General features: G+C 44.5%; 1 protein-coding gene across 1 annotated transcript in view; it reads left to right on the forward strand.

The window, feature by feature from the left end:
* The window catches only part of NME5 (NME/NM23 family member 5), a 239,097-nt gene that overhangs the window by 115,870 nt on the left and 110,137 nt on the right, over window positions 1-13,090 (forward strand). Inside the window, exon 4 of the mRNA XM_069650095.1 lies at window positions 5,007-5,107. Coding sequence (XP_069506196.1) covers window positions 5,007-5,107 — 101 coding nt within the window. The remainder of the gene's footprint in view (window positions 1-5,006; window positions 5,108-13,090) is intronic.

Below are 13,090 nucleotides of genomic sequence, written 5' to 3' on the forward strand. Positions count from 1 at the left end.
CATATCAACTTGCCTATGCATTCTGGTACCAACTCAACCACTACCTTCCTTTCGACCCCCAACTTGTCGCCAGCTTGCCGCTGGACTATCGCAACTGGCGCATCATCGAACTGAAAAACTGTGAATGACGCTGAGAGGCCTAGTTTGACACCTTCGAACCACCAAGTAATTTGCAAAGGTATGCCCCCTGGTCCATCTTTGTGTCCTAGAGATTAGATATGGCACCTTAATCCCTTTCGCAAGCTCTGAAGATATCCTTTGAACATTGTTGTCTTTTAATTGACTCTTCTCCTCTGTCTCATCACCCAGAGTGCTGGATCTATTCTATCTTTGGATATTCTGTGTTCCTTCTACAGGGGTGGGGTTTTACAGTGTTTTCAAGTTAGTTATTATTGTAAATGGTGTGTTTGATTAAAGTATATATTTTTATTGAACTTTGAATAGACATTCTTTATTTTGGAATTTTATACTTTGATGTTTGGCTTTCTACTTAAACACATTGACACCCCTCTTGTATAGCCTTCCCTCAGCCCACATTACCACAAAAGGCGAAGGAGGTATAGCTCTTGACTGTGCCTGTTTTGCCTTTATGATTGTGTTGGCTCTTGGTTTGTAAAAGTGTGAGAGCTGAGTGGGCGCTTTAGCCTCAACTCATCCTTGTACTCTTGGAAGGGGGAGAAGTACATTTGTCACACTAGTGTAATACGTATTTGGTTCAAATGCAAGAAAAATAGTCTGCTTCCTGTAAGGAAGGCATGGTATCAAACAGTAAGACAGACAAGTGATCACAGTTCAAGGGTGTTTATTGAACTTCAATTGGGTTTGAAAAACGCCTATCTAATCCTAAATATAAAAATGGGAGAAAGCTACGACCATCAAATAATACCGCAGCCCAAGTCGAGACTGTCAAAATAAATGGGCCTATACTAATAAACCTATTATCAAACCTTACTTCTAAATACAAATGGTGTGGGAAACAATGTTATGCAAAAGAAAAGTGTTCAAGAAATTTACGTCAGGATATTCAAGCTGTTGGCATCCCTTCCCCACGTTTTCAGCACAGGACAAGGCGGCACACTTGTGTTTAGCACAATCTCTGGCTTCTCTAGCAAGAGGATGCCGTTAGAAACTTCGACATCGGTGCCTTCTCTGACAAAGTCTCTTTGCCATTCAAAGTCTCTTATTTCAGAGGACCTGATGCAACACAACGAAACATTAAAGTTCCTTTCTTCTCATGATTTTCACTTATACAACTTCACGGGTGATTTACTGTTCACCCTGGGGCCCGATCCACCGGGCTCAGACACACTTTAACACAAAACCTTCAACTGCTCTCCCTCTGCTGGGCCCGTATCAAATGCATGTACTTTTGCAAACGTTCTCTACTTCATCAAAATCAAAGACTTTCCACTGTGCACATGATTTTGCTTAACCCGTTGCAGGACCACTTCGATTCACGTTTATTTGTTCTTTTTCAATTGATCTCCCTCAGCCTGGCTTGGACAAAATGTATCTATTTTCGGTACATCTCAGCTTGATACCTTACAGAGACCTTTGATTGAGCACCCACGCGGTGCCGGACCCCCCTATCAAAGGTATTGTTGCTTGGTTTAAAGTTCAATCACTCATCAGCAGTTCCATTTCACTTGCGTCTCTTATCACACGCATTTTAACAATGTTGTTCCAACGCTCGCCATTCAATGTTGCAGCTTGCAACATTGGCTTCAACATAGACCGGTCTTCTATCGGTCTCACCAACTCACTGGCTGTGTTGATTTACTGACGCTGCTTTGTTCTTGGAGCCAAGGGCGGTACCACGCCGGCTGTTGATTCTCCCTGCCTTGAATATTGATGCGGGAGGGCCGTGGGTATCTCTGACACACAATGCAGGATTCTTCAGCCTGGTTTCTTAGTCTTACGCTTTCTATTGTCGAGGTCTCGAGAAAATTGATGGTTCTTTGTGGAAAAGGTCAAGGGAATTTCCCTCCTTGCAGTCCCCTTCGGTTTTGCTATCTTTCCTCTCTTGCTCAGCCTGTCGTCTCGAAACTGCTGTTTCCTCGTGTGCTTTGCCCCACTCGGAGTTTGCTCTCGTGCTCTGCCTTTTATCTGTGTGGTGAAGTGTAATGGAAGTCAGGTGTGTGCGATGGGCAGTAATTGCCTGGCCACATCCGGTAGACAGCTCGGTTGTTAGTCGGTTTTCTCTCATAGCAGGATGTCCATGAGAAAGTGTTTGTGTTGTAAAGGGGGGGGGGCGGCCGTAGAGTTCCTAAATACCCTACCTGGTAGGATTTGTTAAAGGTGTTTCAAGGAAGGCGATAGCACGTCTCAACATCTGGTGTCCCACTCCCCAAAGACCCCTCACCCAGGTGATCCTCCTGCACTGGTCCACCCCCAAGAACTAGATCCAAAAGCGATGGCCGTGTCCTGGCCACCTGAATGACAGATCCCTGGGGATTAGGGGGTTAGACACCTACTGGTTTCTCAAAATTCCCCAATAGAAATCTGAAGCTATACCAAGTTGTTCTGTGCCTGTAAGGTAGGGTGTCTAGAGATTAAACACCATTATGGCTCTTACTTGATATCCTTAGTCCCCATTTCTCCATATAAATATATCCTCCATCCAGCTCTTGGTCTAATATTTCTTTTGACGTTTATGTATAAAAAATGTCTGACCAACAAATACCAGAGAAGAGTATATGGACATTGTGAAGGCATCATGAAACAAGACACAGACAACCGATTCAAAGTTCAAACCAAATATATTTATTAACTAAAATGTCAGGATAGTACAAGGTCTAACTTGCCCTATTCTAAGGGGGATTTCCCTACCTAAAGAAACTACGGACAGTCTGAGTCAGTAAGTTCGACTTAAAAGTCTGTCTGTGTCCGAAACCTATACTTGCCCTCACAACTAAACTCTACATTGTGTATAGTTAACACTTAGTTAAAGGATACCAGTATAGTTAAAAGATATAGTATAGTAAAAGGATATCAGTAACATATGAAAAAGTGTTCCAAAATAAAGTTCTTAGTTTCTTCCAGCTCTAAGCTTACTTCTTAGCTCCCCTTCCTCAAATTCAAAGCAGTTCAAAAAGGCCTCAGGGTTCCTTTCCCCCAGTAAGTAACACAGTTCCAAAGGGACATTGGCGTTCCCTTCCCCAAAGCTGCAACACAGCTCCAAAAAGGGCGTTGGTGTTCCCTTCCCCAAAGCTGCACCACTTTTAACTTGCCAATGTATAGTCAGTTTCAAGTCGATGAATTCTCAGTTCCAGGTCACCTTGGATACCCCAGAGAGTTCAGGTACTGCAGATTGCTATTCTTCCCATTTACTTCAGCAATTTTGGTTACCAATAAATATTCTTTATTCTTCACCACACCTGTTCTTCAGCTTGCATTTACTCTGAGTTCAGTGTGTTCTTCCACACACCTCACTCTGTGGTGCTCACCCTCTTCCACCATGTTGCTTTCATGCACTTTATAACTGTTCATCACTTGCTTTTCACTTTATTCATAACGTTGCATTCTTTGCCTTTAAAAATGTTCATTACGTGTATTTCACCTTTGTTTGCATTCCATTCATAAGCTTCACAAAACTTTCCATCAGTTCGGTATTCAATAATACTTGTAAAACAGTTAAGTTCGAGATTCAATATCACGTGCTTTGCATTTAAATTCCTCACTTTATTGTTTGGCGTTCTGTTTGTAGCATTCAAAACCCCCTTTCTTTGGGTTGATGGTTACTTTCACATACATTTCCTTTCAACCGGTATCAAAATATGCCTTGCCGTAGGCCCCAGGAGCGTCCCGGTATGAGTGGTCCCTCTGTTTCACTCACCAATTGTTGGCAACTCCTCCGGACAGTCTCCCTCTCTCTTGTTGGCTTTGTATACACCTCTGTGTCTCTATGAGCAGCACAAGCTTGCCACGAATTCTGCTGTGGGCTACTGATTGCTCTGCCTCTCTCAGGTGCTATCGGGGCCCGCAGAGCTTGCAAGTCTTGCAAGCTCCTGCTGTGGGAACTCTGCAAGTGTGATTCCCTCAGCCTTGTTCCTTTCCCGGCCCGTCTGCGCCCCGCTGTCACAGCTTCCGGATAGCACACACGGGTGTCCTGGCCTACAGGCAGGATCCTTACCAGCTTCCCTCGTTGGCGGACGTCAACCCTCTCAGGCTCACTTCTCCTGGCCCACTGTCGCTCCTGCTGGCTTCCCCTCTCATGCTGTTGGCTCCACCTTTTTATACACTGGTGTCTCCCTAACAGGTTGCAGGTGTGAGCCATTGTGTACAATTGCCTGACTATAATTAGTGGTGTTCCCGGGACATGCCTGACGTTCACAACAGTCCTCGGGTCTCTTCCTCGTCTCAGTACTATAGTGGCAAAATGACATGTTGGTGTGTAACACTCCTAATCGCCTTTACTATAGTGATATGAATGAGGGAAAATGAATGGAAGTGATTGGCAACAATCTATAAAGGCAGGGGGAGAGCAAGGCTGGTTATCACAAGAAAAAGGGGGATACCATGCCTCGCCTGCAGACATCCTCTCCCCAGTCCCTAAGGGCCCTCCACCCAGGTGATCCTCCCTCGCATCTCCACCCCCCAGGGTCAGGATTCAAAAGTGATAGCCTTTCCCTGGCCACCTGAGAAGAGGATCCAAGGGGAGTATGTGTGAGGATACCCTCAGGTTTCTCACACAATTCAAGCATGAATACGGACTTCCCTACTTCTCATTCTGTCTGCCCTGCATAAAATAATCCTGTATGATGTCCAGCAGAAAGGAGAAGAGTAACAATGTCATGAAATGGAAAATATTCAATTCAAGTATTTTGGACGTTGATAAAACTGTCACTTTTATTCTTTTGGTGTAAATTACTGTTTTGTATACATTTCTATTTTCTATACAAATATAGACACAAAGTAAAGAATCCCACTTTTCCAGGTGTTTAATAAAGTTCATGTTTCATATGTATAGAAAATCGCAATATATTTACAGCCTCATTGTTTTTCAGTTTGAGAGCGATCTATGGGACTGATGACCTTCGAAATGCGCTGCATGGCAGTTACTGTTTTTCATCTGCAGAAAGAGAAATTAGATTCATGTTTCCAGAAGGTGAGGTTAATTTATTTTTTTGGTTTCATTGTATCTTTATCTTCCTGATTTTGATGTTTTTAATGTTAATAAATTGGCCGTTAGGACCAGTCTCACCCCAGCACACAGGGACTGATGAATGTGCAGCACTAAGCACCGCCCGAAATGTTTGTGAGAAAGAGGACCAACTGGCATCACAGAAAGAATCAGTGGCACTACTTTCACCCTGATTCGTGTTCTGGTTCTGCCCACAACCTGTTATGGATTTCCCCTTCAAATCCCTTCCAGATGTACTCCTCAGGAAGCCCTGCAACACTACTACTGGGGCAGGCTGTGGATGATCTGTGGAGAAAGGTGTTGTCTATCCTGCGGAGAACATTGACAGCAAGCACCAATGAACAGCAGAGCCGGCAATCCCAAGGGCTGGGAAAGGAGCACAATCTGGAATTGCACCACTAGTCTATAGGCACAATGTGAACCATTTTGGATGAGACACCGGATGCTGGCTAAGGAACAACCGGATACAGGAGAAACTGCAACAAGGATGCAGATGAGCTGTTAGAAGGATTTTCCTAGACCCCAAGTGTAGGGTTCTGTAAAATGAATCCACAACTCGGTTGCACGACTTAAATTGTCTGACACTCCAATCAGAAAAATTCTAGAACAGTCAACGCTGTACTCTCAAGAGGGGACCAGGGTGAAAAGAATGTATTGGCTAACATACGATAGCCCACAATAAAGCAATGTTGATACATTATATGTATGTGGGGATTTACATGGAATTTACTTGGAAAGTTGAAGGGTTCAGTCTTTAGTCCATAATAAGATTACAACGAAACAAAATCCTGGTGTATCAGAGGGTTGGCCCGTGTAAGATATAAATGAATTATAATTGCTTATCTGGTCCAAAACCTGTATAACTAATGTAATTTATACATATTACTGTAACGCTCACCTGATTCCCGTAGAGGCGCCGGTCTTGACTGGGCGTATACCGTATCTTCAAAGGTGATGTGTAACACATGGCTGGCTCTTTGGGCTGGACCTCTGTGCACTGTATGTCTGACTCGAAGGGTAAGATGTCTTAGGTAAGTGAACGCCGTGCTCTCCATCTGCCTCGGGGCAGGGTGCTGTAACCAGTTTCTTCACTGGATAAGGGGAGCAGGCCTCTTGACTTCAGAGGACTGCTGTCCGTCGTTTACTGCACGAACGGTAAGTTTCGAGTAATTCTAATGTCTTTAAAGTCTTTAGTGATGATGTTTCTTTTTTTGCAGGGATCCGGCGATGGCGGATGACGGGCTGAAGTGAGTTGAAGATGGAGCCCGTGTGATGAATAGAAGCGCCTGGAAGCACGTAAGTAAGCGCTTGTTGCCTGCTTCACGATGCGCTCTAACTGTCTTTTTATTTTGCAGGTACAAGTTCAGAGCGGCTGCAGGGTGCCGGAATACCCACTGGGTTAGATGTGGAAAGGAGTAATGGCACGTGAGTATTAAAGTGCCCCAATGTCTTTAAACGCACCTTGTTTTGTCTTTCAGATGTGGGATGCAGCGCCGAAGGCCTTCGGAGCGTGCAAAGAGTTGGTAAGCTTTTGCCTTTCAGATGCCGGAATGCAGTGTGAAGACCTCCGGAGCGCACGAAGAGTAGGTAAGCCTTTGTCTTTCAGATGCCGGAATGCAGCGCGAGGCGTTGGTGACAGCCGATGGACCAGGTAAGTGAAGAGCTGTCACTGAAGACCGTAATGCTAACCTGTTCTTTCTTGTCTTTATAGGTGTTGCTGAAGACTGGATTCAGGATGGTAAGCCTTTTTCCTTAGGCCCAGGATCAGATGCAGAAGACACGATGAGCGTTCTGCTGCAGAGGATGCAGAATAACGCAAAGCAAGATTCATCCATCGGGTGTGGTTTAAATAGCCTCCTGTAGTGCTTAGGTGTCTCCTTCCACAGCCACGCCTAGGTAAGAAAAGAGTTCCTGCTTTCCAGAAGAGTTCCAGTGTTCTGAATCTAAGGAGTGGCTCCTGCCCCACCCAACAGGAAAAGTAGTTCCAAACAGAAGAGGATCAGAGGCTCAACTGGCAGGCAAGTAAGCAGCATGGTCTGCTGCAGGTAAGTCCACCCAAGCATTATGAGCCCGGCGCTTCCAGCGCTGGGACTGGGCATATTTATGAGCCTGGTGCCACTGGCGCCAGGACTGGGTCCAAAAGGTCCCAATTGGGACTGGTTGGCACTCGGAACCTGGGTTATGGATCTGCTTCCAAGGGAGTTGGGAAAACTCTGACCTTTTGGAAGCAGAGATCATGACAATTACATGCGGAAGAAGTGGAAATCATTCCTTCACAAATGAGGCATAAGCATTATGGAAAATGCAAAGTATAAGCTTTATGTTAAAAAAAACCAAGAATAGCATACATGGTGAAATCTAACATGTGCAAACATAAAAAATCAGTGATATAAATAGTACATACAATTATTTGGTGTAGAAGAATGAGAACACTTAGTGGGGAACATTAACATAAATTTGTTCTTCGTCACTTTTAGGTTACACATAAAATCCTAACTGAAAAAAAAAATTTTTTAGAGTTCAAGAAACAATTTTGTTACTGATAAACTGTATTCCTACTAGTTGATCAAAAGGAAAACAAATGCCCCTTATTGTTGTGCAATTATAATAAAACAAATGAATTAGTTATTTTTGTGTCCCAAAATCAAAAAGGTTATTATATATTGGGATTGGGTCTGCCTACGCATCAGGGGGATGAAGTAAGGAGACTGATTGGCCTAAAAGGAGCTTTGTGAAAAAAAAAATTTCCTTGTCCTTCGGTTGGTGGTTGTCAATGAAGAAAGATCCTAGATGGCACAGTGTTGTGATGGATCTTGTATCCCCTCTGGTTAACAATGCGTTTCAGCGGTACAGACTTCAAAAGAATAATGATCTGCGTCTCTGGTGAGAATACTCCGCCTTCATCAGGGCAATAGATAGCAGGACCCTGTAATTGTGAAAAAAGGAGGAGAACCAGAAAAAATGAAGAGAAAAGAACCGGATGTAAAAGTATTATGCAAAGTTGTAGGAACAAATGGAGGGTAACAATTTATGCATCAAAAATCCGCATGCAAGCTAGAGTATCATGCTAGAATATGGGCAGAACAAAAGACATTAGTCTTGTCTGCCTTGTGTCCCACGCTACCAAGTATAAATGTTTATAAAGGTTGGGCGTCCTCAGACAATGCTGATGGACCTACCTCTCTTGAAAACATAACTAGATAATGGTATTGGGTCCCCTACGGTAATGCAGTGCAAGGGTCTCCGTACAGATCTGTGTGTCCGGCGGCCCGCACGGGAGGGAAGGAGAGGAGGAGGGGAGGGGAGAGGAAAAACGAGAGAAAGGGGGAGAGAGAGAGAGAGGGAGACCGGACATGGCAAAACAGGCACTCACCGTCAGAACTTCGATCAAAAAAGAGTAATTCTGGGTAATTCTGGAAGGTTGTTGTTATGGTAAGGTGTGTCTCTGTAGAACAAATGAGAAAAGGTATTTTATATATATTGAATCCCTACAGTTCCCGGGATATAGAAAAAAGGAAAAGCATCAGACCTAATCTAAAGTAATAGTAATTTAGTCCATAATAAAACAGGGTTTAGGGTTTTGTAAGTGCAGCAGTGATTGTAAAGTGCAGCAGTTCAAATCGTAGATTATTTACAAGCGTTGGTTTTGTTCAGCTTGCACCCACTGGTTCCCTGTGGGTGAAATGTTCTACATCGAAACAAAGCCTTATGTCAAACCTCCACTTGAAGGGAAAAGGAGCTGTTCGAATGACAGTTCAGCTGTGAAGGAGCTGCGTATGCAGGCAGTGGCACCCTGTCAAGGTGGATGGTGCAAGAGTTGCTGAACAAGTAACGCTGGGGATCTGTGCAGTTACTCCCATAGCCAAATTGCAGCCTCACTGAACAAAGAAGTAAAGGCGGAGTCCCAGTGGTAACAAAGCAAGTCGCAGGTACTGCACACTCTGCTGTTAGGCTGTTGTAGATGCAGAAGAATGGAGGTCTCAGGACTACGATAAGCTGGTTAAGTGACTAGCAAATGCAATTCATATGAGACCAGGAGCATTTGCGATAGGGAACCCTACTGTGCTTTTCGATTCAAGGCAAGGGAACACGGATGCGTTACCCTTTGGAACTGTACTGAGCTCTGACACATGCAGGTTGTAAAAGTAGTTCACCATTGGATTTCAGGGTGTAGGAGCAGAAACTTTGTCTTCCCTGAGAAAGTGCTTCTTCAGTCTGCTTTGGGCTGCGTCCTTGAATTTGACAAAGGTACGGTGCAAATAACCCTATTGTTATACAGCTCTTGTGTGCTGGATGCAAATCCACCCGCCAAACGGGTACTCTGCACCATTCAAACGTTTGGCAGCCACTCTACCCTCAAAAAATAGATGCAGCAGTGAATCCCAGACGCATTCATGCATGTGGCTGGATCTGTTCATAGCTGCCCACTGCTCCCAACCTGGAGTCGCAGGAAGAACATGCCCATCCATGTCATTCACATTTCCATGTTTACCTGTGTTGTTGTGGAATCTCACTGAACTTCTAAAACCAGACTCATATTTCAATGGGGACCTTTAAGAATTGAACCTTTGTTCCGACAACACAAAATACCTTCAGCATTGTGAAGCCTCCTAAAAACCCAAAGGAACTACCATCAGGCAGTGAGTTATATCAAAGTTCAGAACAGGGTGATGGCTTACAGAAACAGACTACACTTTGCCTTTGGCATACCCTGACCTGGAAGGCTCCAGTACTCCTAGGGATACATACAATCTTGAATGTTGAATGAGGACTGCGACATATGGTAAAATCAACCATGACATACTTGGGCTTTCAGTTGATGAACCTGATGATCTGGTCGAACCTCATGATTGGAAAGTGGAAGCTGTGATGGGGATTACCCCACTCACTGCAAAGAAAAAACTACATCCCTTCCTTTGATTGGTCTGATACTACAGGAGATCATACAATGCTTCTCCAGTATTGGCAGACCCTTAACAGAATAGCCCAGGGTGGCCCAACCGAATCTGCGTACGTGTCTCATTCTGTCAGAAGTGTGCCATATATCACCGACAAAACAAGCAGAAACAAATATGTATAAGAAAACAGGTGGCCTGCAAAAAGTAGCTTCTAACTAAGGAGGCAAGTGCTTAAAACTAAAGACAAGTACTTAATAAATATACAAAATCTCATTCATAAGCATCACTGGTTTGAGTGGTGGGTTCAGGTAGGGAGGATAGTTGGGAGAGATCATGGTGAGCTCACTCTTTTTGATCGTAGAGCTTATTTCTCCTTTTAAAATGTGACGGTAATGAAAATGAGAATGTATCCAAGCGTGTGGCTGAACATATCTATGTCCAACCTAATAGTGACGCACAACAGGTAAATACATTGATGTATTGTGCATGCGAGTACAAAATATGTGAGACGGAAACTGTAACATGTATTCAAGTAAATGTGAAGTACAATCTATGATCAGTCTGTCCTCATTTATTTAAATGAATCATGATGAATCATTTTATATTTTTAGAACAACTGAACTTACTATGAGAGGACCACACAGGCAAACATAAACTATTATATTCCTATAATACTTCAAGTTTATGCAGAAGAACAAGTTACTTACCGACTGGTAACATTCTTTCAACTGGATGTTCCTCTCCAAAGTATTCCACATCTTTAACATGTAATGTCCACATCTGTGTACTTCGGAAACTTTTTTGGCAGAGGGCGTCCTGCGTCGATGACATCAGATCGATGTCCCTTGAAGGCCTCCGTAGAGGGCGACGTCACCGGATGTTATAAATAGGACACACGGCGCCCGTAGCCTCAGTTTGTTTTTTCTTCCATAACGTGTGACATGCACATATCTAATGCCTGCTTGACTGCACATAGCCTTGAGGGAATGTAAGCTGCAATAGCATAGGAAATTCTCCAGAGGGGCAGGTTGGGAGGGCGATGTGGAATACGTTGGAGGAACATCCAGTCGAAAGAACGTTACCTGTTGGTAAGTAACTTGTTCTTCAAATGGATTGTGTCCTCCAACTTATTCCACATCTTTGGCAGACTCCCAAAGCAGTACCGTAAAATGGAGGAGGACAATGAATGTAGAATACCCAATCAGATGGCAGAATAGAGAACCGCCTTACCAAAGGCCATATCTTGACCATGGAACGTATCCAGGGAGTAATGTTTGACAATGGTGTGGATAGAAGCCTATGTGGCTGCATCACAAATATTCCTAATAGGAGGAACTCCCCGCTGCAGGGCTGTGGAAGTAGCCACGCCCCTAGTGGAATGAGCACGCAACCCTTCAGGAGGGTCCTTGCCTGCCAATCGGTACCATTCAGTAATGGTGAGGATAATCCACCTGGACAAGGTCTGTTTGGTAACAGCCTGGCCCAATCGGTGTCCAAATACCCCACAAAGAGTTGATCGTCCCCTCTGACCCTGGACATCCTAGAAATATAAAAGCTCAGAGCTCTCCTAGGGTCCAACTTATGGAGTCGCTTCTCTTCCTTACCAGGATGAGGAGGAGGATAGAAAAACGGAAGAACCACTTTCTGGATTAAATGAAATTGAGATACTACCTTAGGTAGAAAGCGAGGACATACCCTCAGTACAACCATATCCTTGTGGAACACAGTAAAGGGCGGCTTAGATGAAAGTGCCTGCAATTCACTCACTCTGCGGGCAGAAGTAACCGCAACCAAGAACACCGTCTTGAAAGACAACAGTCTCAAAGGACAAGAGTGCAAAAGTTCAAATGGAGCACCCATCAGAAATTTTAAGACCAAATTCAGATCCCAAACCGGCACCTGGAACAGGGACGGCGGCAACATTTTAGTGAGCTATTTAAGAAATTGGGAAATGAAAGGAATTTTCAAATAAGAACATTCTTCAGACGAGCGCCGCCAGGTACCTACTTGCAGGCCCTTGTGGGCCAAAGAAAGCAAGAAAGAAAGAACCATGGGAATAGAACACTGAAAAAGGTCAACATTTTGTCCTCTGCACCAGTTGCAAAACTTACGCCAACGGTACAGGAATTGTTTTGCTGGCCACCTGGCCTTAAGCAACACCTCCATCACGTCATCCGGGAGGTCCCAATCCTTATACCTCAACCTTTCAGATACCAAGCATGAAGGCTGAGAGTCTTGACGGAGTGTGCAGTGTGTGTTTACTGCTCATTGAAAACTTCGTTTGGACTTCCAACGTTGCCGTATTGCCGTGCCTGCAGACAGGAGTCTGTTCTTTCTGGCAACTGAAGGTCCAGCTGGGCGGAGGAGGAGCATATTAAGATCACTGCCTCGACGGAGCCGAGGCGGAGTGTGCAGAGTGTGTTTACTGCTCACTGAAAACTTTGTTTGGACTTCCAACGTTGCTGTGTTGCCGTGCCTGCAGACATGAGTCTGTTCATTCTGGCAACTGAAGGTCCAGCTGGGCGGAGGAGGAGCCTATTCAGGTCACTGCTTTGGCAGAGCGTGCAGAGTGTGTTTACTGTGTTCGCTGTGGGAGCCTATAGCCGCGTCATGATCAAAACCTAAGATGACAACGGCATCGCAGCAAAACACATTGGATTGTCCGATTGAGGAGAGAATAAAATCTGCCACATGTACGCAGCAATGGAGACATTGGAAGCCGGCGTCAGCGTACGCGGCTGCTGCTCTCGAGGACCAAAGAGGATTGCAAGTAAGTGAAAGAGGCCACTCGAAAAGTCCGAATGAAATTTCTAACATAAGGTCAAACAAATCCCTGAGTGGGAGGACTAACACACTTAATGCAGCTGATACACAAATAGTAAACCAAAGTGAGCACTGGGGTGCAATGGCGGTGGATCTTTGTGACTCAGATATCGAGACTCATGCACCAAGAGCCTTCGAGTTACCAGTGCAGTGTGCGTTGTGTATGAATGATTTCCCCACCGCACCTGCCAATAGGCACACTTGCAAAGATCATGATGATGTTGTG

This window comes from Ambystoma mexicanum, chromosome 3p (genome assembly GCF_040938575.1).
Source record: "Ambystoma mexicanum isolate Mex_15411 chromosome 3p, UKY_AmexF1_1, whole genome shotgun sequence".
Taxonomy (NCBI): domain Eukaryota; kingdom Metazoa; phylum Chordata; class Amphibia; order Caudata; family Ambystomatidae; genus Ambystoma; species Ambystoma mexicanum.